This window comes from Eretmochelys imbricata, chromosome 27, assembly GCF_965152235.1.
Source record: "Eretmochelys imbricata isolate rEreImb1 chromosome 27, rEreImb1.hap1, whole genome shotgun sequence".
Classification (NCBI taxonomy): domain Eukaryota; kingdom Metazoa; phylum Chordata; order Testudines; family Cheloniidae; genus Eretmochelys; species Eretmochelys imbricata.
In genome coordinates this window covers 13736735-13763789 of record NC_135598.1, presented here as the reverse complement: position 1 = coordinate 13763789, position 27055 = coordinate 13736735, and the positions used below count along the sequence as shown (strand labels likewise).

Sequence of the window (27055 nt, the reverse complement as noted above, 5' to 3'; positions counted from 1 at the left end):
GGAGGGTAGGGGAGGGCGAGCCACCCAGGGAGGGGGAATGGAGTGAGCGGGGCCGGGGCCTCAGGGAAGGGGCAGGGCGGGTGTCCGGTTTTGTGCAACTAGAAAGTTGGCAACCCTCGACACAACACACGTCGCCTGGCCGTTAGAGGGGGCGGGAGAGCTCCAGGGGGGCCAATCCCCACCGCCCGCTGTCCGGCTGCTCCCGCAAACCAGGGCTTTGCAGGGGAAACTTTGCCTTAGCTCTGCAATAAGAAGGAAGGTCCTATTTGTGGGGGGGCGACAGCGTTCCTGGGCTGTGCTGAGAAATAACCCTGCGACTCCCCCCGCCCCGTACGTTCTCATGGCTGCCTGTAATGGCACCGCTGTGAGGCTGAGCGCGGGGGCCCCGCTGCATGTGGGGGGGGGCCAGCTCCACGCAGCCCAAAACCAGGCGGCCGGCCTCAAAACACGGCGAGGCTGGCTTAAAAAAAGGGAGATCTAAAAGCGATCGGTTTGGGTCTCGTTTTATTTGTCTTTTGGGTTTGCAGCCTTTCGGGTGCCCCTGGGTCAGCGTTCAGGCTTTCCCCTGCAGCCAGCAGGGCGAGAAATGTCCCGCTTGTTAAAGGCCCGCCAGAGTTCTCCCCGAATCGCATGACTGCGGGGACTCTGAGAGGCAGATCTCATGGGGCTCACAGTAAGTGCGAGCGACGAGCCAGGAAAAGCTGGAGAGGGATCTTGTGTCCTTTGCTACCTGCCTCCCTGAGACCTTCTCAGACATCTCCTGTCACCCACCCCACATGCTCCCACCCACATGTATGTCACTGACACAGATACACACTGCCTTGTGTGTCAACAGGCCACATCAACACAATCTAGGAGCCCGGGCACATCACAACAAGGGGGCCTCTCCTGGCTCACCCCCCCAATCACCCACACATGAACTGTCTGGTGGGCAGCCCATTAGTATTCCTCTTGGGGAGGGCTGGCACTCCCCTCCTCCCTAGACAGGCAGGCGTGGCAGCAAGGTCCCCCCCTCCCCAGTACTTACCTGACCTGCTGGGGTGTATCTGTTTGGGGCGAAGGGGAACAGGCCCGCTGCACGCGTCTCTTCCTGCCATACAGAGTCCTCTGCTGGGTGGGGTTGGCAGGGCCCCCAGAGTGGCAGGGCCTGGAGTTAACACCCCATTGAAATGAGCGGAGCAGGCCCCCCTCTCCGAGCTCTTGTTTCAGGCTGTCTGAAGACTCAGGAAGATCTCACTGCATCCGTAAGTAGCACTTGGGTCATATCATTGCGCGTTTCTCTGCCATCATGAGGGTTAGCAACTTACTTCTTCTTCTGCCAAATGAAAGCGGAGATTCGGATGCAATGACATGGCTCCCAGTGCTGGGGCCCTAGATACAAGCCTGTAGTTCCCACGCCTTAATCTGGCAGGCACAGGAGAAGGCATGGGAATGCAGGGAAATCCTAGCACACCATATGGTGAAACCACATTGAAAAAATGGGGGCAGTAGGGGGTAGGGCTGCGAATCCAACAGTCCTGCAGCCACCCTGAGCGGGGCCATGACCCGGCATCTAATATAAGGCAGATACTTCGCGGCAGCACTGAGGTGACCCTGGGGGCCTGTGTTTGTTGCTCTCCATCATCGGACTTTGGCAAAGTGATCGAGAAAGAGCCTCTCCTTCCCTCTGGCTGCTGCAGCACATCCCCGCACCTGCCCCGGAGACAGCCCCAGAGCCAGCAAAGCCACAAATCCACGAAGCCCCCGCTGGCTGGGGCAAGCGAGAGCAAAGTGGGCAGTTGTGCCGGGTGTGGGGGGTCACACCGGGAGGCTGGCCAGGGGCCGGAGAGGCTGAGGGGTAACATACCCCTGAGTGTGACGTCCCTACAGTTACTCGTTGCTAGTGGTCATGTTGGCCTGGAGGCCGAGCCCCACCCCTCTTTCAGCCAGGGCGGCCCCTGTCCATGCACAGAGCCCAGGGTAGAATTGCAGTGTCGGAATCAAGGGGCCCGCGGGCAGGGGGTGCAGGGCAGAGCGGCTCTGAGGTGCAGGGGGCGCGAGGGCATTAGCACATCTTGGCATCCCCCGAACCCAGCGAGGTTTGTTTGTGGTCGTGTCCCCTTCCTTTCCACTCAGAAACAGCACCAATGGGTTGGCTCGGCCCCGGCCGGTCGCCAAGGAAATCTCCCTGTCCCCCGTTTACCACCGAGTCACTCTCGCACGCCGTCCACGGACTGGTGGCAATCCAGGTCGCCCTTCAGCTCCGGGCTTCCAGACAGCTTGATGCCAGTTTTCCGGTCCACGCACCAACACTTCCCACGCTGCCCGTCCAGGGCTGGGTGACACTGCGGATGGGAAAGGAGGTTCTGGTTAGTCCGTGCTGCCCTGGCAGAGAGACACGTCCGGCCCTGGGCTGGCAGAGGGGCACGTCCAGCCCTGCCCTGGCAGAGAGGCACGTCCGGCCCTGCCCTGTGAGCATGGGGAGCCGAGTCCAACAATACAGCCAGGGCCGTTCTCTACTTTCTAGACATGATGGGCTCAGTACAGGGTCCATTGACTTCAGCAGGCTCCCAATGAACCCAACAGACAGCACAGCACTAGACTGCACCTTGCTGGCCCAGGCCCCATAGTCCCACTGGTTTCAAGGAGGGACTAGAACCCGCGCCAGGTGACGTGCTGGGCAGAGCCACTGCGGGCCTGAGGCAGAAGTGATGCTGAACGGAGGAGGTGGCTCTCTGCAGCCCCGTTCGGGCTAGTGGCGAATGGGTGAACTGGCCCAGGCGGGTCAAACGCCTCCCACCATGTGGGTGCTCCCAGTGGTTCTTTGCCCAGCTTTTGCCCCTTCCGGGCGAGGATCCCAAAGCACCCTCTGGCGATGATTAATTCATAGCCTGGCAAACCCTCTGCGAGGCAGGGGTGCGGGCACCGGGGTCCCCTTTGGAGACGGGAAGACCGGGACCCGTGGAGGCGAAGGCTATGTTTTCCGTGGTCATCTCCACTAAGTTTGGGGGCCCGACTTGAGACCTCTGGGGCCTGGCTTTCCAAGGGGCCAAAAACAATGAGCTGCGGATGCTGAACACCCCAAATTAGGGGCTGTAGCTTGGTCGTCGGTCACCCAGTTGGGCTAGAACCCAAGAGTCCAGATTCTCATGCCTGTGGGTCAGCCACAGCCTTAGCTATACAATGGGTGTGTGCCCCTCTCCGGCTGCCCTTGTCCCCGACACCCAGGCTGGGGATGCTGCTGGCAATGGGGGCGCAGGCCGTACCTGTTTGGGGTGGAAGTTCCCATTGCGATCACAGTTCGGGATGGGGATGATGTACAAGTCCTCATGGGTGCGGGTCTGGGATGCGGCCAGCCTCTCCAGTGCTCGGTGTAGCTCGCTCTGGCACGACCCCTGGGCCTGCACAGAAAGCATTGATCGGAGCCCAGCTCAGGGGAGGAAGAAGACCCCCTCCCTCATTCCGCCTATACAGGCTGGAGCCATCCTCTCCCATCAATGGCCAGATACCCACCAAGTGGCAGTGAGCTTCCTCCCTGGAGGAGGGGATGGCTGCAAACCCCACCCCCCCTCGGCATGAGAGTAAAATCCCCCTGGGTGTTTGGAGAGCCCCACTCCCTGCTTTAGCCCCTGTAATGCCTGGGGACCAAGGGGACATTGCTCATTTCCCCTTGGTCGGGGTCGGTGTTGGGGGGAGCGTGCACAGCCCGCCCCCAGTGAGGAATTTCCTTTTCTGGGGCGCAGTGAGCAGTGAAAAGCTAGTCCCCGGGTTAACAGGATGGTGCAGCCCTGGCAAACCAAAGCTACCCCATGCTGGCTGCTTGCACGACAGGCCTGCCCACTGGTCCCCGCTCTGCAGCCCCAAACCCCAGTCACTTGCTGGGCGCTGAGAGGCCCCAGGGGGTGAAGGGTGAAGGGAGTGGATCACAGGCCCGCGCAGCAGCTGCCCCCAAGCCGAAGGGAGTGGGCTGCCAGGGGAGAGGAAGGGGCATCTCACTATCTGCCTCGTCTCCTCCCGATGATGCGAGTTCCCGTTGCTCCTCATCTTCACGCCGCTGTTCACCCGGTCGCGGGTTTTTGCCTGCTGCTTCAGGAGACATTTCCTGTCCTGGATGCTACATGGGCTGAAGCTGTTGTTGGGGTGGTCGATCTCCTCCTTACCTGCAAAATCGGAAAGTCAGGGAGAGAGGGGAGCTGTGATTCGGGCTGGCTGGGGCAGGAGCCTCGCGGAGCAATATCCAGGAACTGGAGACAGCGCTGCCCCTGGCCAGCTCCCCCTCCCTGCACATCCCTGCCCCCGCCCTGCATGGAGGCGTCAGGTAAGTTGGGCGATGGCCCTGGTGCAAAGCTGCAGGGAGTTTGTTACAGGATTGACTCAGCACGTGGCTCCCAGGTGCACTTAATATGCTTTGCACAGGGCCCCCCGGCGCATAGATAGCGAGGACAGGGCGGCTGCTCAGATTCTCCCCGAATGCCCCAGCCGTGCAGCATGAGAGCCCAACGGTGCTGAGCCGCACCCAACGCAGTGCTGCTGGGGCCGCATACCCTGTCAGGGAAGCCTGGGCCAAGCCCGATTCGGTGGAGCTTGCTCCTGTCTGTGGTTCTGCACCGGCAGCTAGTGGTGACCCCTGTGAAATGAAGCCCCAGGCCAGCTCCACGCGAAGCCTGCTACAGACACCTGCATTCGCGTGTTGGTCCCACTCGACGAACGCCCCCACCGAAAACCTCACCCCCGGGAAGTGCCCCAGCGGGGCCATCCCAGCAGAGCCCCAAGCTGGAGGAGTCCCAGGGATTCAGCAAAGCCCTGACGTACAGGGGTCACGGACGTCAGCGCCTGGCTGGACCAACCTGCCCACCTCCTGTTGGGGGTGAGGCGTGGCCAGACTGGAAGCGTTGCTCCAGCCCCCCGGGCGTGCTGCCTTCACCGGGGTCACACGCGCAGTGTCAAAGCAGGACAGAATAACACGAGACTTTGACTCAGATCGTTACACGGGGCTGTGGCTGGCGATTCCCTCTTCCCCGCTGGGTGAAGGCCCAGCCCGTTAAACCAAGCCCAAATACCGCGCGTTAACGGGGATAGAGAAGCCGGCAGCGTGAGCTGCTTTCCCAGCCGCCTACAGACACTAGTGCGGAGCTGGGCTGGCTCCTCATTCACCGGCCAAGACGAGGGATTTGTCCAGTTCCACCAAACCAACGTTTCTTGCCTAAATGTCACCCAGCCGCTTCATAAGTTCAGAAACCTTGGTTGCTTTTCATGGCACTTCAGGCATTTCCACCTCACCTTTCTGACTAGTCTCACTGATCTGTATTAAATTCGGGCCAGGTGTGGACAGACTCAGGAAGAAGAGTCTAAACAGACAAAGAAGCTGGAGAAAACCAGGATCCTTCTCCCCATTTCATAGATGGGGGAACTGAGGCACAATGAGATTACGGACACACCCAAGGCCATACACTGAAACAACAGCACAGATGGGACTAGAACTGAGGTCTCTTGAGTTCCCGAGCAGGGCCACAGCGCTCGATGGCACGTTGCCAGGGCGTGTCGGCCTGTCTAGCTGGGCGTGTCTCTGTCCCCCCATCACTGCAGTAGCCACACAACTCACACACTTTATTTATCCCAGACGGCAGCTCGGGGCCCGTATCCCCATTGGAACTGCAGCAGACAACGAAGCAGGAGGGAAAAGCTGGGAACTGATGCACCAGTGAGTGCCAGGTTAGTGCCCCGGCACTGGGCCTTTCTTCCTCTCTGTAACTCTGAGGCCATCCTCCTCTTCGTTCTTCCAGCCATTGGCTTGGAGGGAAATTCACCAGGACGGGACGCAGGAAATGTCCTTTTCCCTCCTGCCCAGCTTTTGTTGTGGCCCCTGCAGGGAGCTTGGTGCCAGTGAGTTTGTTTCCATGCAAATCTTCCTAGTGCCGCTTGTCACTGCTGGATTTTCCCAAGCTGCCTGCCACGGTGCCCGGCAGCTGCCCGGCCTGCCTCTCCAGAACGACCGCGCCACTCGCTCAGGGGCACCTCCCCAGCAATCCCGGCTGCAGCCCAAAGAGACAGTTTCATAAGCAGCAGCCAGCTTTGGCCCCCAGCCCCACTCCCAGCTGGCCCACTGACAGCCCCCTTCTGGGCGAGTTCCCGGCTCCGTTTCTGTGCCCAGTTCGTTCCCTCCCACCGGGACTCCAAAACGCTTTTGCACTCGAGCCCTTTTCCAAAAGGGCTGAATAAAAGTTTCCATCCATTATGTAAAAGTTGGCCTTGCTCCCGGGAATGTACGTAGGATACAAATGGGTTCGCACATCAGCCCCTCTCCGGAGCAGCCTCAGCAGTTCAGCGTAACCTGCCCCTTGTGCAGCCATGGCGGGGCAGGGGGGCAGCATTAGTGCCTGGCTTAAAACTGTCTTCTCCCCCAATCAGCATCCCTCCTCCAGCTCCCCATACAGCCACTGCTACCTCCACCCCCACACCTCTCCCCCAGGCCCCTCTCGCTGCCTGGCCCCAGCCGCTTGTCAGCGTTGACTGTTTTTAAATGACAAGCTATAAAGACACAGTGTTTTCCAGCCTGGTTGGTTACTGTGGGGTGGGGCGTGATGCGTGGTGGGTTTCAGTCATTGGTTTGTTGTTGTAGGGCTGCACACCGGTGCTGTTTTCATGAGAGAGGAGCTGCTCGGGTGTGCTGGGCTGCGTACCGGGGTTTGTTACTGCAGGGCTGCATGTAGGTGTTGGGGGTTTTTAGCGGTAGTTGTTCGGGGTGCTGCGCGGCATACCTGGGTTTGTTATTGTAGGGTCCCCTGTGACGTATGCTGGGCTTTATTATTATTGGCTGGCTGATGACAGCTAGCCCCCAAAGAGGGGCTGTCCCAGTGACCCCACCCCCATCCTCCCATGCACCCCGCCCCTCCCTCCTGCCCTCTAGGGACGGAGAACGTCCCATCCATGAGGACCCGGAGCTTTCGCTGGGGTCCCCTGTGCGATATCCCGCGTCAGCGCTGACATCCTGCATGTGGCTCCCTCCCCTATGCCAGCAACATCCCCCCCCACCACCAACATCCCCCCACCCCCGGCTCCGGAGGCCCCTCGGGCCAGGCGATGTGTCCGCAGCTACGGCCCAGCAGCTCCCTTTGCTAACGGAAGCTGGGGCCCGTGGCAGGACCCCGTCTGACAGGAAAGGCACGGCAGGCTCTGTGCAGCGCCAGGACCCCCACCCCACAGGCCGGCTGGGACAGTCTCTCCGGCTGGCGTTTCCCCAAGAGATCTGTCACTACCCGGGATGGTAACCACAACAAACTCCCCCTCCCTGGCCCCCCACCTCTATGTCTACCTGCTAGGCCCGAGCGGGCAGCAGGCCAAGGAGACAGCTACACTTTCCTCACTTTGCTCTGGGTGCACCCAGCAAGGTGGCCGGGAGGCCAAAGAGGGATCTGCTCAGGGGCCCCTGGCTCATGGCATAACTCTCGCCCAGGGCGTCTCGGTGGCCCAGGCTGATCCCCGCTGGGAAAAGGGTTTAATGCCAGCACATTGCCCGTCCCACGCATCCCTGGTCCGAATCCGGATTGGCCAGATCTCGGGGCGCTCTTGGGACGAGCGTTTCCCCCGTGCCTACATAACCCCACGGACTGAAGTGGAGTGACGCCGGCTGCCACCACCGCTGTATTTAAGCCCTGCACTGAATGGGACGTGGGCGCCCGCTGGCACAGTCGGCGGGTGCCATGCGGGCTGCGCTGGATGAGTTTGGCGGGAAGGAAGCATGGCCTGGTCTGGCCCTAGAATGGCTGGAGTCCTGCGAAGGGGAGAGCAGCAACAGCTGAACACGGCTCCTCCTTCAGCTCACGCGGGAGCTGCTTCCAGACCCAGAGCTCACGGGTTCAAGTCCCAGATAGGGACTGACTCCTCGGAGAAAAGCCGCGCAGGCCAGAGCTCTTCCGCTGGGCTCCCAAATTCTGGAGACCTGGAGGTTTTAGAAACCCCCAAGTTTCTCCAGAAAAGGGAGACGCCCCAAATCAGGGGCCACCTCTGAAAAGTGAGGCCCGAAGGGCCATGAGATCCTCCAGCTGGGCTGCACTAACGAGGCAGGAGGTGGCAAATCGCCCACCTTCCCAGCCCCGGCGGCTTGCGGCGGACCCAAGACCGTGCCCATCCATGCCAGGGCGGGTGCCTGGAGCGATGCTTCTGTCCTATTCGCACTTGGGATAAAACAAGGACACCAACCGGAGGCCCAACAGGCATCGTTACACAGTAACGAGCTCCGGCCCCCTGCCTGCCTAGATGGCTCTCTCAGTGACGGGCTGATTCAGACCCCCCCTTCCCCGCTTTCGTTCTAGGACTTTATCCCTGCGGCATGGAAAGCTGGCGCCGGTCTCCGCCAGGCCCTGCACATCAGCTCCTTTCCCTGGCCGAGCCTTTCGCTCTGGAAATGCACCGTGTCCAACGAGCTCAAGTTTCACTGTCTGAGCTGCAGCGGCATCGAGAGTCCTGAGAGCCAAGAGGGACGGGCTGGCTGGCTGAGCACGGCCTCGGGCTCAGGGGGGTGCTGCCCGCTGCTGGGGGAGCCCTGTGGGGCTGCCCTTCCCCAGTGAAGTCCTGCGGCGGCACGAAGGGCGAAGGGCAGCCCCAGCGCACCCACCAACCAGCCCAATAAGTGGCCCTGAACTTTCATCGACCTTTTGGGCGGGGTTCACAAAAGTTCAGTTAAACTACCCCCCCTACCTCAACCCTCCCCCCGGTTCCTTTCCAGTTTCACTGTGGGCTCTGCACCTGCCCTGCTCTGGGATGCCAGACACAGTGAGGCCAGATCCACTAATACTTCCCCTTACAAAACTACAGCCTGGCTGGACGGTGTAAGGCCTCTGGGGCTTCCCTCGGGATCCCAGGAGTTTGGAGCCACCACCTGGATCCCGCTGCACCACACTGGCCATCCCTCAGGCAGGACACTGCAGCATTCGAGGAGGTGCGGGGAAGAGGAATGGGAATGATCAGGGCCTGAAAAGACTTTCCCAGAAACGTGATTGAAAATATTGGGATCGTTTGCCTTAGAGAGGACACAAGAGGGGACTGGGCAATAGAGAGTAGTCTAGAGAAGGGAGGTCTGGACTTTCTGCTCTCCCGGTCTCACAACCCAGAAAGAAGGGACCGTTCAATGAACCAGAATGGGGGGCCTTTCCAAACGAATGCAAGGAAATACTTCACAGAATGCATAATTAGACGGCGGGACTCATTGCCACAAGATTATTGAAGCCAAGATCTTAGCAAGATTCGACGAGGGACTAGACCAGTACCTAGCTAATGAGAGCGATTGTAGTAAATCCTATAACAAGAGCTTTAGAAAGGATATTAAACCTCCTGCTCCGGGGTTTGTGCTGCTCTCTAACTACAGGGGTTAGAAACAGAGGCTGTTGACTGCAGGTCTCTGGCACGTTCCTCTGACGCTCGTGGTACTGGCCAGATGGGATCCTGCCCGGGATGGGCCTCAGGCCTGAGCCAGGGCAGCGAACAGACGGGCCTATCAAATGGGATGGGAAGTTTAGATTCTCTTGTGCCGCTGTGCATGACAGTAGATTGGCCTGGTCTAAGCCCCCCACCCCCGCTGCTCAATTATCTCTGGATATTGCTTTGACGTGTGCTTACAGTGCACTCACACAGACGCCCGCGCGCACGCCCATGGGTACACACGCACACGCACGCCCATGGGTACACACGCCCGCCCGCACGCCCATGGGTACACACGCCTGCACGCCCATGGGTACACACGCCCGCACGCACGCCCATGGGTACACACGCCCGCACGCCCATGGGTACACACGCCCGCCCGCACGCCCATGGGTACACACGCCCGCACGCACGCCCATGGGTACACACGCCCGCACGCCCATGGGTACACACGCACACGCACGCCCATGGGTACACACGCCCGCACGCACGCCCATGGGTACACACGCACGCACGCCCATGGGTACACACGCACACGCACGCCCATGGGTACACACGCACACACACGCCCATGGGTACACACGCCCGCACGCACGCCCATGGGTACACACGCACACGCACGCCCATGGGTACACACGCACACGCACGCCCATGGGTACACACGCCCGCACGCACGCCCATGGGTACACACGCACGCACGCCCATGGGTACACACGCTCGCACGCACGCCCATGGGTACACACGCACGCACGCCCATGGGTACACAGGCACGCACGCCCATGGGTACACACGCCTGCACGCCCATGGGTACACACGCCTGCACGCCCATGGGTACACACGCCCGCCCGCACGCCCATGGGTACACACGCCTGCACGCCCATGGGTACACACGCCCGCACGCACGCCCATGGGTACACACGCCCGCACGCCCATGGGTACACACGCACACAGGCATGAACAGCCCTGTGGAAACCAAGGACATCAACAGTCACGGAACGTGTGAGCCCCCTTCGCTCGCCCTTGCGGGAAACGCCCCTAAACCATTTGCCGTTCACTCAGCGTCCTCCAGACTCAGCGAACATCGGCTGGGCTGGGATTCTGACCTCAGCGCCGTTCCCATGGGCCCTCTCCACCTTCTCGCCAGACCAGCCAGTTGGCAGCAGGGCAGCCCATCCTCTGGGCTCTGCCTCAGTCAGACGCTCCGACATCCCTCCCCACGGTCGGGGGCGCTGCTGCTCAGCCCAGGTCCAGCTGCTTTGCCAAGGGGGCAGGCGCCGGAGGCCAAAGGTTTCTGCTCCTTTGAGATCGGACAGCATGTCCTTGCTGAGCGGAGCACATTGTGGGAAGCAGGACTTTCCCAGGATGCTCTCTGCTGTTCCCAATGTGGCCCGGCCCCCTTTTTGTTTTGTTTGAGATTCATTTACAAGCTGTCACTTGCCAAAGGATCTTGAGCCTGTCCCTGGGACTCCAGGGAAGGAACTGGGCACAAAAGGCTGCATCCAGGGTGGGAAGAGGCCAGGGCCAATGACATAGCATGCCTTGGAAATGGGACATGGGGTTTGCGTCTGCAGACCTTCCCGTGCTCGTGTGGCTGTGCGAAAGTGGGAGAGCCCTGCCCTCTGCTCCGGGGAGTCAGAAACCACCAGGCATTAACGTACACCGAAGGGGAGAGTGGGAAACAATTCTAGGAATAAAGAAGTTAACCTCAAGCAGAGTCCAGTTCTGAAATCCAGAGTCTTGGCAGCCCGTCTGGGTGAAGCGCAGCTCCAGGACTGCAATACCGGACGCTGGCGGCTGGGAGATTTGCTGTCATGGGACCAGAGCTGGTTAGCGTAGCATTTTTAAAAAGCTGCAGGTCCCTTTGATTTCAGGATCCTTAAAGCTCTATGGTTGGTTCAAACAACATTTTTCCACTGCATGTTCCGGGCTTTTTCTTTTCTGTCTTTGCCGTGCAAACCGTTTCCACAGCCGCAGGGCCGAGCCGTCATGTCACTAGCGAGGTCTCCTGCTTGTGACGGCCGCGTCATGGGCTCAGTCTGTCAGCAAAGGGGGGCATCACATCTGCAGCCACATACACTTTGAAGATGTGCCGATGAAATAAGAAAGTGCATTCTCTCTCTCTCTCTCTCACGCACACACACACATGATTTGCCTGGTTTTGGAACCCAGCTCTGTGGAGGGTTAAAACTATTCAGTGGTGGATTTTATCCTGACTGATTTGGGCTATAACAGAAATGAGACAGGCCCCAAGAAATCTGTTCACTATTGGACTCTGTTAGCCCAGCTTCACAGAGCAGACAGATACAGAAACACACGCTGCTTGTAACAGGGTGTAGCACGGTCCAGTTCCACGTGCAGTTACAGCTTAAGCTAATCAATCGTGCAGAGGAAGAAACAATTTCCCAAAGAAATTTGGTGAAATGCCATCAATGCGCAAAACGATAGAAAGCCCCCTTGATTTTTAAGAAGTGTATCAGAACTGTAGTTTTTCTCTCTCTAGTGCCTGGGACCTGTCCTAGGAGTCAGATTTACACGCCTGACTCCCACAGATCCTTTAGAAAATTCCCAGGCGGAAATGGTTATATGAAATAAGGCAAGATTTGGTTTTAATCATAACACCAAATCTAACCTGCTCAGGGAGATTTTTGTACCAAACAACTCGGTTTCAGCACAAGCAAAGATGAGCTGTGCTGACTTCACTGAAAGCCTTCTGTACACAGCGACGGTTCCTGGCACCAGGAGGTGAGAAATTCTGCTGATTTGCCAAACGCTAGCAGAGTTTTACAGATAACTTGGCCAAAATCTGAAATCTGCCTAAACCAGCCTGGTAATTTGACCTGCTGGCAATCAATACCTGGAAGGGCCGTGCCAAGGTTATCTCCTCCTGCACTTCACTGGAGTGCGGTGACTCCTTTCCATCACATAATCACACCTCTCCACCGGCCAAGATGCCAAGTACAACAAGGGGACACGAAAAAAAACATTCAAGCCGCAAACTGCAAATGCCCTTCCTGTGCTGTGACGACCTCCCTCTGTAGCCTCCACTGCAGGGCTCCATCCAGCTCTGAACTTCACCCAGCCACACGGGGAGGAGAGTTTTCAAGGCAAGGGCAAGCAATGACCTTGCTCTCCTCTTTGGAGGAGCCAGGCCTGGACGTTGGTGCAGTTCTCTTCACACACAGGGAGGAGAGAGAAGGGGAGCCACTTTTCAGGCTTCGTCTTCGCTGCCACAAGAGGAGGGGTTTTTGGGGGTACGCTGAGCTAAGAACGCCAGGGCCTCGTCTCCACCGGGGAGAACTGGCTTGATGTAAGAACACACTTTTTTTGCAGTGAAAACAGCCTCGGGAACTCAGCCCTGGATTTGACGCTCCTCTGTGACGACAACCCCAGGAGGCAGGGTGGGTGCATGGCCCAGGGGACACAGTGAGCACCCAGAAGGATGTGGGGTGCCCGAGGTGCGCGAGAACCCCACCAGCATTGACGTGGCCTGAGAGCAGCCGGGAGGGGTCACGTTCCACAGCCCGACTTCCTGCTAGCCACGGCCCCAGCAGGCTCTGATCCTGCCTCCACTTTGGAGACTCAAGCCGCAGGCGTTGCTCACCCCTGCGTGACTCCCAGCCTGTGCCTCACAAGGCCTGGGGGCCAGGGAACCGCTTTCCCCCATGGAGGATCCTACAGGGAACTCTTTAGACCAAACTGCAGGGATGCCACCAGATGCAATGAGCGCCTGGATATTCCACCTGCTTCAGCAGAGACAGCATGGAGTGGATCAGAGCTCTAAGCCTGCAGACGCTGTGCCCAAGGGAGAGAGCTGCACTGTGAAGATGCAAGAAGACAGTCCCGGCAAACCAGGCTACGCAGCAATGTAGGGTAACATTAGCTCCAGGTCTGGAACACACGGCAGAACCTTTGCTAGCCCAGCCTTGGGAAGCCCACTACAGACACTATTAAGCCACCCAGCTGCCACCCCCGGCTAGAAGTCGGTATCATTAACCCCATTACAGATGGGGAAATTGAGGCACTTAGCGGGGCAGTGGCTCAAGTCACTTGACCCAAAAGTCACAGAGGGTGTCGGGGCAGAGGCAGGTTTTAAACACAAGAACCTGCTGCCCTGAACGTCTGAAAAAGGAACAAGCCAAATCTAAAGGTAACGATAAAGGAACCTTTTCCCAGCAAATGTCAATTGACAGGAGTAAATCACGTGGATTGGAAGGAAGGTGGCATCAAATAGTGACCAAAGCTCTCAGGAGAGCGAGACACGGGGTTCCCATCCATGTGTCCCATCTCTGCCAACAGCCGGCTCTCTGACCCAAGGCTGGGCAGGAGTTACAGACTGCTCCTGCTCCCCCAGCAATCAGGGTGAATACCAGCGAAACCCTCTGTGCCAGCTGCAGGGAAGCAGATGTTGCCCGTGGCTGGTATTATGTTTATTACGGTAGCCCCTTCAGGCCCCAGCAAGGATCAGAGGCTCCGCTGTGCAACAAGAACAGCCCGTGCCTACAGAGCGGACAGTCCAACTGGACAAGCCAAAGGGAACACACAAGCCCGGATAGAGAAAGGGTCCAGTGAGCTGCCACAAGGCCAGTCCGTGGGTAGCGCGCCGGGGGCCTGTGTTCACCAACAGAGTCCTGCCGTACTGGCCCAGGGAAGTATTTCTGGAACTGCTGCCAGGCTCCAGGTCAAAGTTTGCAGTGCGGACACTTCTCCGTTTTTATGTTTGTTGTTTGCTTTCCATGTAATCCTTTTCTAGGAAACAGCACGAGTCCTTGAAATGTGAAACCAGAGGTGGCAGCGGCCAGAGACCCCGTACCAGGGTGGCGCCGGTGCTGATGGGACGTGGCGAGGTTCGGTTCTGGCTGCCCATTGCCCCACGGTGTGGCCATGCCGCGTGCTGTGAGCTGGTAGCCAGCCTTGCAGTGGTTGTCCCGGCTGGAATCTCAGTATGTGTCTGGGGGGGAAGATCCCCCTCCAAACTGGGGCGGGTTGGTATATGGGTGGCCTGCCATGCCAGATGGACTGTTTGCTCAGCTGGGCACACTCAGTGGTGGCGCGGGCAGATCTGAGGTCACTGCACCTGGCACCTGCCATTCCCAGGGGATAGGCATTTGGGGAGAAGCAGAGCGAAATGTTTTACCAAGGGACTTCAAGCCCCCTCCACGCCCCGACTGTGTAGAGGTGTTGAATCTAAATGGGCCCGGTTAAAATGACCTAAATAAAGCAAAGACCCTTTTGGTAAGGTCAGATGACACAGGAAGTGCCTTGAAGAGGCAAAGGATTCACTGCAGGCAACACACTTTGGAGGAGCAAGTTCCATAATCCGGCCTGAGGCTGCGACATACACGATTGCTGGGAAACGCCTGGTCTGGTTTACCTGGCTACAGCTCAGGGTCTCTGGGCTGAGCCATCTGCTCCTGGGGTGACTTTTACAGGTTCCCGAGCAGGTCCACGTACAATGGCCCCAAGCCTGTTGCTCTCACGCTGATCTCGGCATTTTTGCATATGCCGGGGCGGGGCCGAGGAAGCTCTTCCCCTCTCGTCCAAGCATATGGGGAAAATAAAGTGTCTTCCAAGAGTCTGGAGCCCCCTCATTGACCAGTCCCATCCAGCCACCACCTGGGTGGCCCACCAGCACCCTACGCATGGGAAGGTTTAAGGTCCCCACTATTAAGTTTCTGTGTCTCCAAGTATGAGAGCTTGCACGTGGCCTGGGGAGTTTTCACTGCCTGACTCAAATCAGCCGACACCAGGTCTGAGCCCAGAGCTGGTCAAACTCTGTCCTAAAGGGCTGCAGGTCCCAGTCTAGTTCCCGGCATGCAATGTTCCGTTTCTGCTGGGACAGGGCTCCTCCCCAGCCACAGCTGAAGGAGAGTGCAGGCCACCTTTCAGGAGGCTCTGGGCTGCCTTCGTCTCCAAAGGGTGCACTTTGATCTCTCCTTAGCTACCTGGGCCCTGCTCTCTTCCCAGCGGGGATCACGCGTGAAGAGCACCAGCCTGATTGCTGTGTCATGTTCTCAGCCCTGCGTAGAAACAACCTTCCCCCATTTCCTTCTCAGGCCAGCTAATAATGTTGCCTAATGCACAAATCTCATGTCACTCCCCAGCATGGCTGCACTTGGCTGGCGGCCACTGGGAAATGGGATAAAGGCCTTGACCTCTGACTCCTTAGGGTGGGGTCGGACCAGGAAGGGGGCGGCAGAAGAATGAGGCTGGTGCCAGTTTTGGTGCTGGCAGAGCTGCGAGGCTGGTGGGGAGCTGCTCCGTGCTGTGGGACTGTGGAGAGTTCACAATAACAAGCCTGCAGGCTGAGGTCTGTGCAGAAAGCAAACAGGAAAGGGATGTCCGCCTGGCCTGGAGGAATGCAGCCAGCGCTCTCAGCAAACAGCCCTGCCACCTGGGGCGGGGGCGTCGGCCCGGGCGCCCCCCCAGACTGCAGGGGAGTGCATCTCGCAGCACGCAACGTGAAGACTCTGACACCCTTGGGGAGCATTTGGGGCCTGGCTACTTAGCCCCCAGGCAGCCGTGGACTCAGCATTGAGGTGAAATCCAGGGCCACGGGGATAGATTTGGATCTCAGGCCCAGGGGATAAATCCAGAGTCATTCTTAATTTCAGATGAGTGGCTCTGGATTCACACCGCCATGCCTGGGGTTCCAGGTGCTGCTGTCCCGATAGGCTGAGCTTGTGGGTCCCATTCTCCACACGGCCGTGGCCGGCTTCACCTCCCTGGAGAGAGGCTGCCGGGCAGAGCTGGAAAGGGGCCGGGCAATGCCGGGCCTGGCACTCTCGCTGGCCACGGGGCATGGGAATGTGCTTTTGCCCATCCCCTTGGTAGCTGTGGCTTCGCGCAGCCCGGGGCGGAGACAGGCCCAGAGCTCTATTAGCCAGGGCCAGTAGCCAGAGTCACTCCTTGATATATTCTGATGGCCACATTTGGCCTGGGGGGCAGTGGCCAGGTCCGCTAGTGAAGCCTAGGGGCTGGGCTGGATTTCCCAGGAGACGAGTCCTTCGGGCATTGCCCTTCTGCCTTCCAGCATCTCTCGGGTCAACGCAGCAGCAACGCTAAACAGGAGCTGTCAACATGGACGGGCTCGGGGGAGAGCGGGACAGAAACCCTGCAAGGGGACCGACTATGCTCCCTCCGGGAGAACTGATGGCCACGGCAGCCACCGCTGGCTCCAGTCAACCTTGCAACACGTCCAGCTCTGTGCACAGAGCAATCCAAAGCCACAGTGCATCCTGCCAGCCCCTCTGCTGGGCAGCCCAGCCTCGCTGTGCTTTGCGTGGAACGCAGGCTGCCTGTCCAGACCAGCCCGGTACGGTGGATCCCAGCTGGTTCCCTCGGGGAATTCTCAACGGCTGACTCCTGGCTTCACCAGGCAGACTCTGACTCAGCAATGGGCTGCAGCTGCAGCAAAGGCTGATCTCCTTCCGGGGTGTTGTACCAAGCATGCAGAGGTAACACACAGGCGGTGACTGTCCCACCCTGGTAGGCACAGAGGAGACCCCCGCTGGAGTCCAGTTCTGGGCACCGCACTTGGGGAAAGACGGGAACAAATCGGAGCAGAACTTGACAACCTCTCGGCATCCCTTCCAGCCCCACTTTTCTCTGACTCCATGGAGGGGCCGCTTGCCATGGTAACTCGGCACAATGCAAAAGATTCCCAAGGTGCAGCAACCCCCTCCCCCACCATACCCACCCCCCCACCGGCTGTGGCTTGAACGTTGGCCTTTCCGTTCCCCCTCGGAGGGAAGCTGGAAGAGTTGTGTTGGAAAGGGGAGGCAGGAGAAAGCAGCATGACCCAGAAGAGGGAAAAGCCAAGGGAAGAAGGAAAGAGGCCTGACGGAGCCAAGAATCAGCGGGATTACTGGAGCAGACTCTGCCACAATGAAAAATTGCTTGGCATTTAATAGCTTGTTTTGTCTTAGTCATGTATTGTGACTGTTCCCCCAATATCTTTATTAGTCACCCAGCTGTAAGTTGCCAAAGCCTGTAAACGACGCTGCTGTGCTGGGAGCCCGCGGAAGTGCACGAGCCCTGCGAGGTGCTCAGAGCCCTCGAAACGAATGCGCACTTAGCCTGGGAGCACGGTACCAGGCCCATCGCCCTGCACACGCAAATCCCTCCACTCACAAGACAGCCTGCCAGCACCCCTCGGCCCCACCAACATTCCCCGTCCGGAGGAAGGGGGCGCTCGGTCTCCAGGGCCCATCCTTGATTATCATACACATTGTAAGGAGAGTGATTAATTTAGATAAGCTATTACCAGCAGGAGAGTGGGGTGGGGGGAGAGAAAACCTTTTGTAGTGATAAACAGCCATTTTTTCATGCTTTGTGTGTATAAAAAGATCTTCTGTACTTTCCACAATATGCATCCGATGAAGTGAGCTGTAGCTCACAAAAGCTTATGCTCAAATAAATGGGTTAGTCTCTAAGGTGCCACAAGTCCTCCTTTTCTTCATCCGGCTGTGGAGACTGCCGAGCCGCCGGTAGCTGGTAGAATTTTGTCCCCTTGGACCTGGGCTCAGCCCCAGCAGCTCAATGCGCCCTGCGCAGAGCGTGGTGACTCTTGGCTGCGTTTGCACTGGGAAAGGCCGTGCAGCCCCAGCCAGGACCCTCTGGCCTCCTGAGTCATCCAGTCCCCCTGGGCACATTTCTCTTCATAGCATCCACATGATCAACCTTCTTCCCTCTCTGCTGTCTGTGAGACCGACACAGTGACCCAGGGCACTAACAGTCTAGCCCCTGGTTTGTCAGAGGCCAACAGGACTGTACCAAGAGCTGGAACAATGTGGCTTTCTCATGCCCACTCCTTTGTTCGTGCCGCAGTGTCAAGGCTGGTAGCTCCGTGCTGGGAAGACATGCCTCCTCTGCTGGGTCGGCACAAATGATTGCTTCTGTGTAGGGCCTGCCTAAACGGGGGTTTCAAGACATTGCTGGAGAGGTCCGCCGGCTGCAGCTCCACGGGCCGTGCTGCCGTCACCGGTCAACACAGATGGGATATTCGACGGCACCCTGAAGGTTCAGCCAAGAGCAGGTGCTTTCCAGCCGGACATAAACAGCTGCAGCTTTCAGCACGGCAGCAAGTGCCTCCTGCTCGGACGCACCTGCAACCGGAGCTAGGCCTGAAACAGATCACCAGCCCCAGCCCCAGCCCACGCCAGCCCCCGGGGCCGTCTCGGTGCGGAGCTGGGTCCGGACGACACACCAGCCCCAGCCCCAGCCCCAGCCCACGCCAGCCCCCGGGGCCGTCCCAATGCGGAGCTGGGTCCGGACGACACACCAGCCCCAGCCCCAGCCCACGCCAGCCCCCAGGGCCGTCTCGGTGCGGAGCTGGGTCCGGACGACACACCAGCCCCAGCCCCAGCCCCAGCCCACGCCAGCCCCCGGGGCCGTCTCGGTGCGGAGCTGGGTCCGGACGACACACCAGCCCCAGCCCCAGCCCACGCCAGCCCCCAGGGCCGTCTCGGTGCGGAGCTGGGTCCGGACGACACACCAGCCCCAGCCCCAGCCCACGCCAGTCCCCGGGGCCATCTCGGTGCGGAGCTGGGTCCGGACGACACACCAGCCCCAGCCCCAGCCCACGCCAGCCCCCGGGGCCGTCCCAATGCGGAGCTGGGTCCGGACGACACACCAGCCCCAGCCCCAGCCCACGCCAGCCCCCGGGGCCGTCCCAATGCGGAGCTGGGTCCGGACGACACACCAGCCCCAGCCCCAGCCCACGCCAGCCCCCGGGGCCGTCCCAATGCGGAGCTGGGTCCGGACAACACACCAGCCCCAGCCCCAGCCCACGCCAGCCCCCGGGGCCGTCCCAATGCGGAGCTGGGTCCGGACGACACACCAGCCCCAGCCCCAGCCCACGCCAGCCCCCGGGGCCGTCTCGGTGCGGAGCTGGGTCCGGACGACACACCAGCCCCAGCCCCAGCCCACGCCAGCCCCCGGGGCCGTCCCAATGCGGAGCTGGGTCCGGACGACACACCAGCCCCAGCCCCAGCCCACGCCAGCCCCCGGGGCCGTCCCAATGCGGAGCTGGGTCCGGACGACACACCAGCCCCAGCCCCAGCCCACGCCAGCCCCCGGGGCCGTCTCGGTGCGGAGCTGGGTCCGGACGACACACCAGCCCCAGCCCCAGCCCACGCCAGCCCCCGGGGCCGTCCCGGTGCGGAGCTGGGTCCGGACGACACACCAGCCCCAGCCCCAGCCCACGCCAGCCCCCGGGGCCGTCCCAATGCGGAGCTGGGTCCGGACGACACACCAGCCCCAGCCCCAGCCCACGCCAGCCCCCGGGGCCGTCTCGGTGCGGAGCTGGGTCCGGACGACACACCAGCCCCAGCCCCAGCCCACGCCAGCCCCCGGGGCCGTCCCAATGCGGAGCTGGGTCCGGACGACACACCAGCCCCAGCCCCAGCCCACGCCAGCCCCCGGGGCCGTCTCGGTGCGGAGCTGGGTCCGGACGACACACCAGCCCCAGCCCCAGCCCACGCCAGCCCCCGGGGCCGTCTCGGTGCGGAGCTGGGTCCGGACGACACACCAGCCCCAGCCCCAGCCCACGCCAGCCCCCGGGGCCGTCCCAATGCGGAGCTGGGTCCGGACGACACACCAGCCCCAGCCCCAGCCCACGCCAGCCCCCGGGGCCGTCTCGGTGCGGAGCTGGGTCCGGACGACACACCAGCCCCAGCCCCAGCCCACGCCAGCCCCCGGGGCCGTCTCGGTGCGGAGCTGGGTCCGGACGACACACCAGCCCCAGCCCCAGCCCCAGCCCACGCCAGCCCCCGGGGCCGTCCCAATGCGGAGCTGGGTCCGGACGACACACCAGCCCCAGCCCCAGCCCCAGCCCACGCCAGCCCCCGGGGCCGTCTCGGTGCGGAGCTGGGTCCGGACGACACACCAGCCCCAGCCCCAGCCCACGCCAGCCCCCGGGGCCGTCTCGGTGCGGAGCTGGGTCCGGACGACACACCAGCCCCAGCCCCAGCCCACGCCAGCCCCCGGAGCCGTCCCAATGCGGAGCTGGGTCCGGACGACACACCAGCCCCAGCCCACGCCAGCCCCCGGGGCCGTCTCGGTGCGGAGCTGGGTCCGGACAACACACCAGCCCCAGCCCCAGCCCACGCCAGCCCCCGGGGCCGTCCCAATGCGGAGCTGGGTCCGGACGACACACCAGCCCCAGCCCCAGCCCACGCCAGCCCCCGGGGCCGTCCCAATGCGGAGCTGGGTCCGGACGACACACCAGCCCCAGCCCCAGCCCACGCCAGCCCCCGGGGCCGTCCCAATGCGGAGCTGGGTCCGGACGACACACCAGCCCCAGCCCCAGCCCACGCCAGCCCCCGGGGCCGTCTCGGTGCGGAGCTGGGTCCGGACGACACACCAGCCCCAGCCCCAGCCCACGCCAGCCCCCGGGGCCGTCCCAATGCGGAGCTGGGTCCGGACGACACACCAGCCCCAGCCCCAGCCCACGCCAGCCCCCGGGGCCGTCCCAATGCGGAGCTGGGTCCGGACGACACACCAGCCCCAGCCCCAGCCCACGCCAGCCCCCGGGGCCGTCTCGGTGCGGAGCTGGGTCCGGACGACACACCAGCCCCAGCCCCAGCCCACGCCAGCCCCCGGGGCCGTCCCAATGCGGAGCTGGGTCCGGACGACACACCAGCCCCAGCCCCAGCCCACGCCAGCCCCCGGGGCCGTCTCGGTGCGGAGCTGGGTCCGGACGACACACCAGCCCCAGCCCCAGCCCCAGCCCATGCCAGCCCCCGGGGCCGTCTCGGTGCGGAGCTGGGTCCGGACGACACACCAGCCCCAGCCCCAGCCCACGCCAGCCCCCGGGGCCGTCCCAATGCGGAGCTGGGTCCGGACAACACACCAGCCCCAGCCCCAGCCCACGCCAGCCCCCGGGGCCGTCTCGGTGCGGAGCTGGGTCCGGACGACACACCAGCCCCAGCCCCAGCCCACGCCAGCCCCCGGGGCTGTCTCGGTGCGGAGCTGGGTCCGGACGACACACCAGCCCCAGCCCCAGCCCACGCCAGCCCCCGGGGCCGTCCCAATGCGGAGCTGGGTCCGGACGACACACCAGCCCCAGCCCCAGCCCACGCCAGCCCCCGGGGCCGTCCCAATGCGGAGCTGGGTCCGGACGACACACCAGCCCCAGCCCCAGCCCACGCCAGCCCCCGGGGCCGTCCCAATGCGGAGCTGGGTCCGGACGACACACCAGCCCCAGCCCCAGCCCACGCCAGCCCCCGGGGCCGTCCCAATGCGGAGCTGGGTCCGGACGACACACCAGCCCCAGCCCCAGCCCCAGCCCACGCCAGCCCCCGGGGCCGTCTCGGTGCGGAGCTGGGTCCGGACGACACACCAGCCCCAGCCCCAGCCCACGCCAGCCCCCGGGGCCGTCTCGGTGCGGAGCTGGGTCCGGACGACACACCAGCCCCAGCCCCAGCCCACGCCAGCCCCCGGGGCCGTCCCAATGCGGAGCTGGGTCCGGACGACACACCAGCCCCAGCCCCAGCCCACGCCAGCCCCCGGGGCCGTCTCGGTGCGGAGCTGGGTCCGGACGACACACCAGCCCCAGCCCCAGCCCTCGCCAGCCCCTGGGGCCGTCTCGGTGCGGAGCTGGGTCCGGACGACACACCAGCCCCAGCCCCAGCCCACGCCAGCCCCCGGGGCCGTCCCAATGCGGAGCTGGGTCCGGACGACACACCAGCCCCAGCCCCAGCCCACGCCAGCCCCCGGGGCCGTCCCAATGCGGAGCTGGGTCCGGACGACACACCAGCCCCAGCCCCAGCCCACGCCAGCCCCCGGGGCCGTCCCAATGCGGAGCTGGGTCCGGACGACACACCAGCCCCAGCCCCAGCCCACGCCAGCCCCTGGGGCCGTCTCGGTGCGGAGCTGGGTCCGGACGACACACCAGCCCCAGCCCCAGCCCACGCCAGCCCCTGGGGCCGTCTCGGTGCGGAGCTGGGTCCGGACGACACACCAGCCCCAGCCCCAGCCCACGCCAGCCCCCGGGGCCGTCTCGGTGCGGAGCTGGGTCCGGACGACACACCAGCCCCAGCCCCAGCCCACGCCAGCCCCCGGGGCCGTCCCAATGCGGAGCTGGGTCCGGATGACACACCAGCCCCAGCCCCAGCCCACGCCAGCCCCCGGGGCCGTCCCAATGCGGAGCTGGGTCCGGACGACACACCAGCCCCAGCCCACGCCAGCCCCCGGGGCCGTCCCAATGTGGAGCTGGGTCCGGACAACACACCAGCCCCAGCCCCAGCCCACGCCAGCCCCCGGGGCCGTCCCAATGCGGAGCTGGGTCCGGACGACACACCAGCCCCAGCCCCAGCCCACGCCAGCCCCCGGGGCCGTCTCGGTGCGGAGCTGGGTCCGGACGACACACCAGCTCCAGCCCCAGCCCACGCCAGCCCCCGGGGCCGTCTCGGTGCGGAGCTGGGTCCAGACGACACACCAGCCCCTGCCCCAGCCCACGCCAGCCCCCGGGGCCGTCCCAATGCGGAGCTGGGTCCGGACGACACACCAGCCCCAGCCCCAGCCCACGCCAGCCCCTGGGGCCGTCTCGGTGCGGAGCTGGGTCCGGACGACACACCAGCCCCAGTCCCAGCCCACGCCAGCCCCTGGGGCCGTCTCGGTGCGGAGCTGGGTCCGGACGACACACCAGCTCCAGCCCCAGCCCACGCCAGCCCCCGGGGCCGTCTCGGTGCGGAGCTGGGTCCGGACGACACACCAGCTCCAGCCCACGCCAGCCCCCCCAGCACGTGGAGCCACCTGGGCAGACTGGCTCAGAACCAAGGCCCATCTAGCCCAGTCCGCTGGGTCACATCGGACAGTGACCCGCCCCCAGGGCTCCAGAAAAGGGCTCAGGGTGGGAGGACGGTGGTATTAGCTGGAGGGCTGGGAGGAGGCAATCATAGCTGAGACGGCTTGGCTCAGCTCCGCACAGGAGAGGGCCCATGAAATTCACATCCCTTCCCCCATGTTCCTCCTGCAGATGCAACTGGGTGCCCCTAGAAGGCTAGATCCCCCCTGTGACGAAGTGGGACTGTTCTTAATGTTTCCTCTGAATAGTGTGGGAGTGCCTCAGTTTCCCCTATGCAGTTCTTAAGTATCTAGGTGGTGGGATAAGGGTGTATGATCGTTGCAGAGCCCTAGAGGGCAGGTGTGTGCAGGGGTCTGGACACAGAGAATGGCCAACACCCTGTTTCCTGGCCACTGATGGCCTGGGCCCTTCCCCACTGCCAGGTGAGAGCTAAAGGGTTGGAGAACAAAGGAATCCGGTGACCTCCTGGCCTGGGAAAGGAACAAAGCCCAGAGGAGGAGGGGCTGGAGGGTGAGTCAGTTTGGGGCTGGCTGGGACATGGAGTGAAGGGCAGACGTGGTTGTCTGGCTCACTGCCCCCCGAAATGGACCCAGCTGTGGGGTCCTGTTCTCTGCACCTACAAACTCTGTGTTAGACCATGTTCCTGTTGTCTAATAAACCTCTGTTTTACTGGCTGGCTGAGAGTCACGTCTGACTACGGAGTTGGGGGGCAGGACCCTCTGGCTGCCCAGGACTCCGCCTGGGCGGACTGGCTGTGGGAAGCGCACGGAGGGGCAGAGGATGCTGAATGCTCCGAGGTCAGACCCAGGAAGGTGGAAGCCGGGTGAGCTGTGTGTCCGGCAGACAGGCTGCTCACAGAGAGGAGACTCCCCCAGAGTCCTGCCTGGCTTCATGGGGAGCAGTTCCAGAGCATCGTCCAGGGACTCCGTGACACCCCCTTACTCCTGCTGCTGCTCACCCCCCAGCTTTTCCTTGCACAGTCCCACAGCACGGAGCAGCTCCCCACCAGCCCCGCGGGCCCCCAGCGCCAGAGGCCACTGATGAGCTGGAGATGGGGCCTTCTGCCCTTTTCCTTAGAACAGATTTTTTCCCCCTGTGGCCACGTCGGGACCTTTGCTCTTTGTGCTCTTGGCCTTCCCAGCAGAACTCTTTTGGCACCTTGTCAACACGCTGGGGTTTGGGCGGGGGGGAGCGGTGTGTCGTGCTGAGACACCTGGTCCCGGCATCTCGAAGCCCAGCGCAACCCCAGGGAGCGGATCCACAGGGCCTCAGTCTCCTCTTGCCCCCACCCGCGAGAATCAGGATTAGCCCCTCTGACATGGAGGGACCCGCACCCAGTGTGAACCTGCTGGGAGACTCCCGTGACTCTGCAGGCTGGGGTGGAGCCAGGGAGCGGACTGGGGGGGCAGGGTTGCCCTGTAATGCTGCAGGATGGGCCGGGCCGGGGCTAAGGCAGGAAGGATCAATGCATTAAGGGAATGAAACCCCCCCAGTTAACCCCTGCCCTGTTGCCGCACTGAGCTCCCTCCTTTCTCACGTGGTCATTCCTTCATCAGTCTGTGGCCTGTTTGCTCCAAGTGAAACCGGAGGGCTTGGCTCCCTCGAGGAAATAGGATGCTAAACCAGGCACCATCTGCGGGGCCTGGGACATCAGCCCCGCCAGCCGAGATCACAACAGAGCCACCGAAGGAAGTGCTGCTCCCCAGAGCCAGCCGCTCTGTCCTTAACCCCTTCCTGTCCAGGACATGGGGGCCCCCCCTGCGCTGGCTGACGAGCGCTGACTGGTGCAATCACAGCTTGGGTAGCACAATGGCCCCACCAGCGGCCCCGCATCCCTCAGCACTGGGTCATGCCAAGGAAGGAAGGACACCCACTGCTGAATCACCAGCACTGTCTCCAAGCCAGGAAAGGCGGTGGGGGGGGGGGGGGCAATATACACCTGCAAACACAGCCAAGGCTATAGAGTGTAGGTGGGCATGCCCGCCCTCTGGGGCATTAGTTCCAATACCAGCCCTCCCCGCCCCCCCGCGGTCCCGGCCCAAACTGCCCCAGAGCCCGGGGTCACCTGGCATCTCAGACCCCAGCAGGGAGAGCAAAGCCCCAGCCAGCTTGGGGTTTCGCCTGCTTCTTCGCCCCGTGGCTGCGAGTACGGTGGGGGGGACATGAGAACAACAGGGCCAGGTTTGCGGAGGAGGGTCCGAGTACCCGGAGCCAGCCCCGTGCATGAGATCCCAGCCACCCAGGCCAAAGAGGCGCGGGCCGGAGCCTAGCACCCACGGTAACCAACTGCGGGTGGTCCTGGCACCGGCACGGCCGAGCGGGAGAAGAAAAACGCCCTTGCTGGCTGCCGAGCCCCTCTCGCTTGGCAGGCGCCGGCCGGGGGAAGGCAGCGCTCGTCCCACCCAGTTCTGGCTCTGCGAGGAAGGAGCAGGGCTGGGTGAGGCGGGGGGGGGAGCAGGTCAGGCAGGAGGCAAAAGGAAGGGCCCAGGGCTGGAGCTGGCCGGGGGGGGGAGCTGGAGCGGGGGGGCTAGGGCCGCTTCCTCATCTGTTTGTTATTGGAACCTCTGCAGGGAGGAAAACCACTTCCTCTGCTGGCTGGAGCCTGTGCCAGCCGAGCCGTGGCACACCTGCGCCTGAATGAGCAGCGGGGGGGGGAATAAGGGGGGGGCGCTGGGGCACCTGTGTACCTGGAGGCACATCTGTGTACGCAGCGGCACGCCTGCATACCTGGGTGTCCACCTGTGTACATGGCTGCACACCTGCTTGTGCACAGCCCCCCTCCCGTGTCTGCACTCAGGAGACCACCCAGGGATCAGCCCCCATCTCCCGGGGCGTGAGGCCCACCTGGATACTGCAGGCCTCGCCAGCTGAGAGTCTGGAAGGCCCGGGGGAGGGAGGGGTGGGAGCTGGGCCATGGAGAAACAGAGAGGGCTGTTTGGTCTGTCTGCCGTACCCAACCATCCATCCCGGGCAGAGGGGACAGGCTGGATTCACACACACCCCCAGATTTCTGACCAAGCAGCTCCTCCCAGGGTCTGAGGCACAGACAGTGGGACAAGGCCACACGCGTATTTCCATAGCTCCCAAACTCTAGCCACATGCAAGAGCCAGACCAGAATTTGGGGCGGGCATGGCAGAGTTACCTGTACTGCTGGCAGGGTGAGGAGTGTGATGGAAAGATCCCCCTGGAGCCAGAGAGACAGACGGGGGAGAGAGCTCTCACATGCACGAATACCCTGGGAAGTGCTGCTGTATTTTCTGATGCTGGTTGATCTGGGTTTTCCGTTCCCATAACCCCGCTGGCTCGCTCCTCCTCCCTGGAAAGGCAGAGCGTCTCCCTGCAATCATGTGTCGGTGCTGGTAAGCCTGGGGACAAATGGTGCCCAGAATTACATTGCTCTGGAGCAGAGAGACACCATTAACTCCCAGGTGCGGCGGATCCTGCTTCCGCTGTCTCCAGAACGCCTCCGGGCCAGTGCCAGGCTCCAGAACGCCTCCGGGCCAGTGCCAGGCGATGCTGGGTAACTGTTGCTCGCTGCAACATCGTCAGTTACAATCTAATGATTCTAGAAAGAGCCGGGAAGATGCCGGAGCAGAGCAGGTGCTGCGTGGTTACCCCGATGCCACCCCTCCGCTCAGCAGCCACCGCCCCTGATGGTCGCATCGCCCCCGTGCCAGCCCCATTTCGCTGAAGCCACGTTACTCGGCAAACAGCCCAGCGTTTCCTCCCCTCCCTGAGTCCACGCTTGACGTAATCCCGGCGGAGGGCCCCTAGGCTGGAAGCACAGGCCAAGTCGACTCTTGGGATCAAAGGAAAGAAATCTCCTGATGGATGCCCAAAGCGTATCCGAT

General features: G+C 62.3%; 1 protein-coding gene across 1 annotated transcript in view; it reads right to left on the bottom strand.

Moving 5' to 3' along the window:
• Positions 1–2189: 2189 nt before the first annotated feature.
• Positions 2190–27055, bottom strand: part of IGFBP4 (insulin like growth factor binding protein 4) — a 33168-nt gene continuing 8302 nt past the window's right edge. Inside the window, exons 2-4 of the mRNA XM_077806452.1 lie at positions 3976–4139; positions 3246–3380; positions 2190–2324 (exon numbers count right to left, since the gene is read on the bottom strand). Coding sequence (XP_077662578.1) covers positions 2190–2324; positions 3246–3380; positions 3976–4139 — 434 coding nt within the window. The remainder of the gene's footprint in view (positions 2325–3245; positions 3381–3975; positions 4140–27055) is intronic.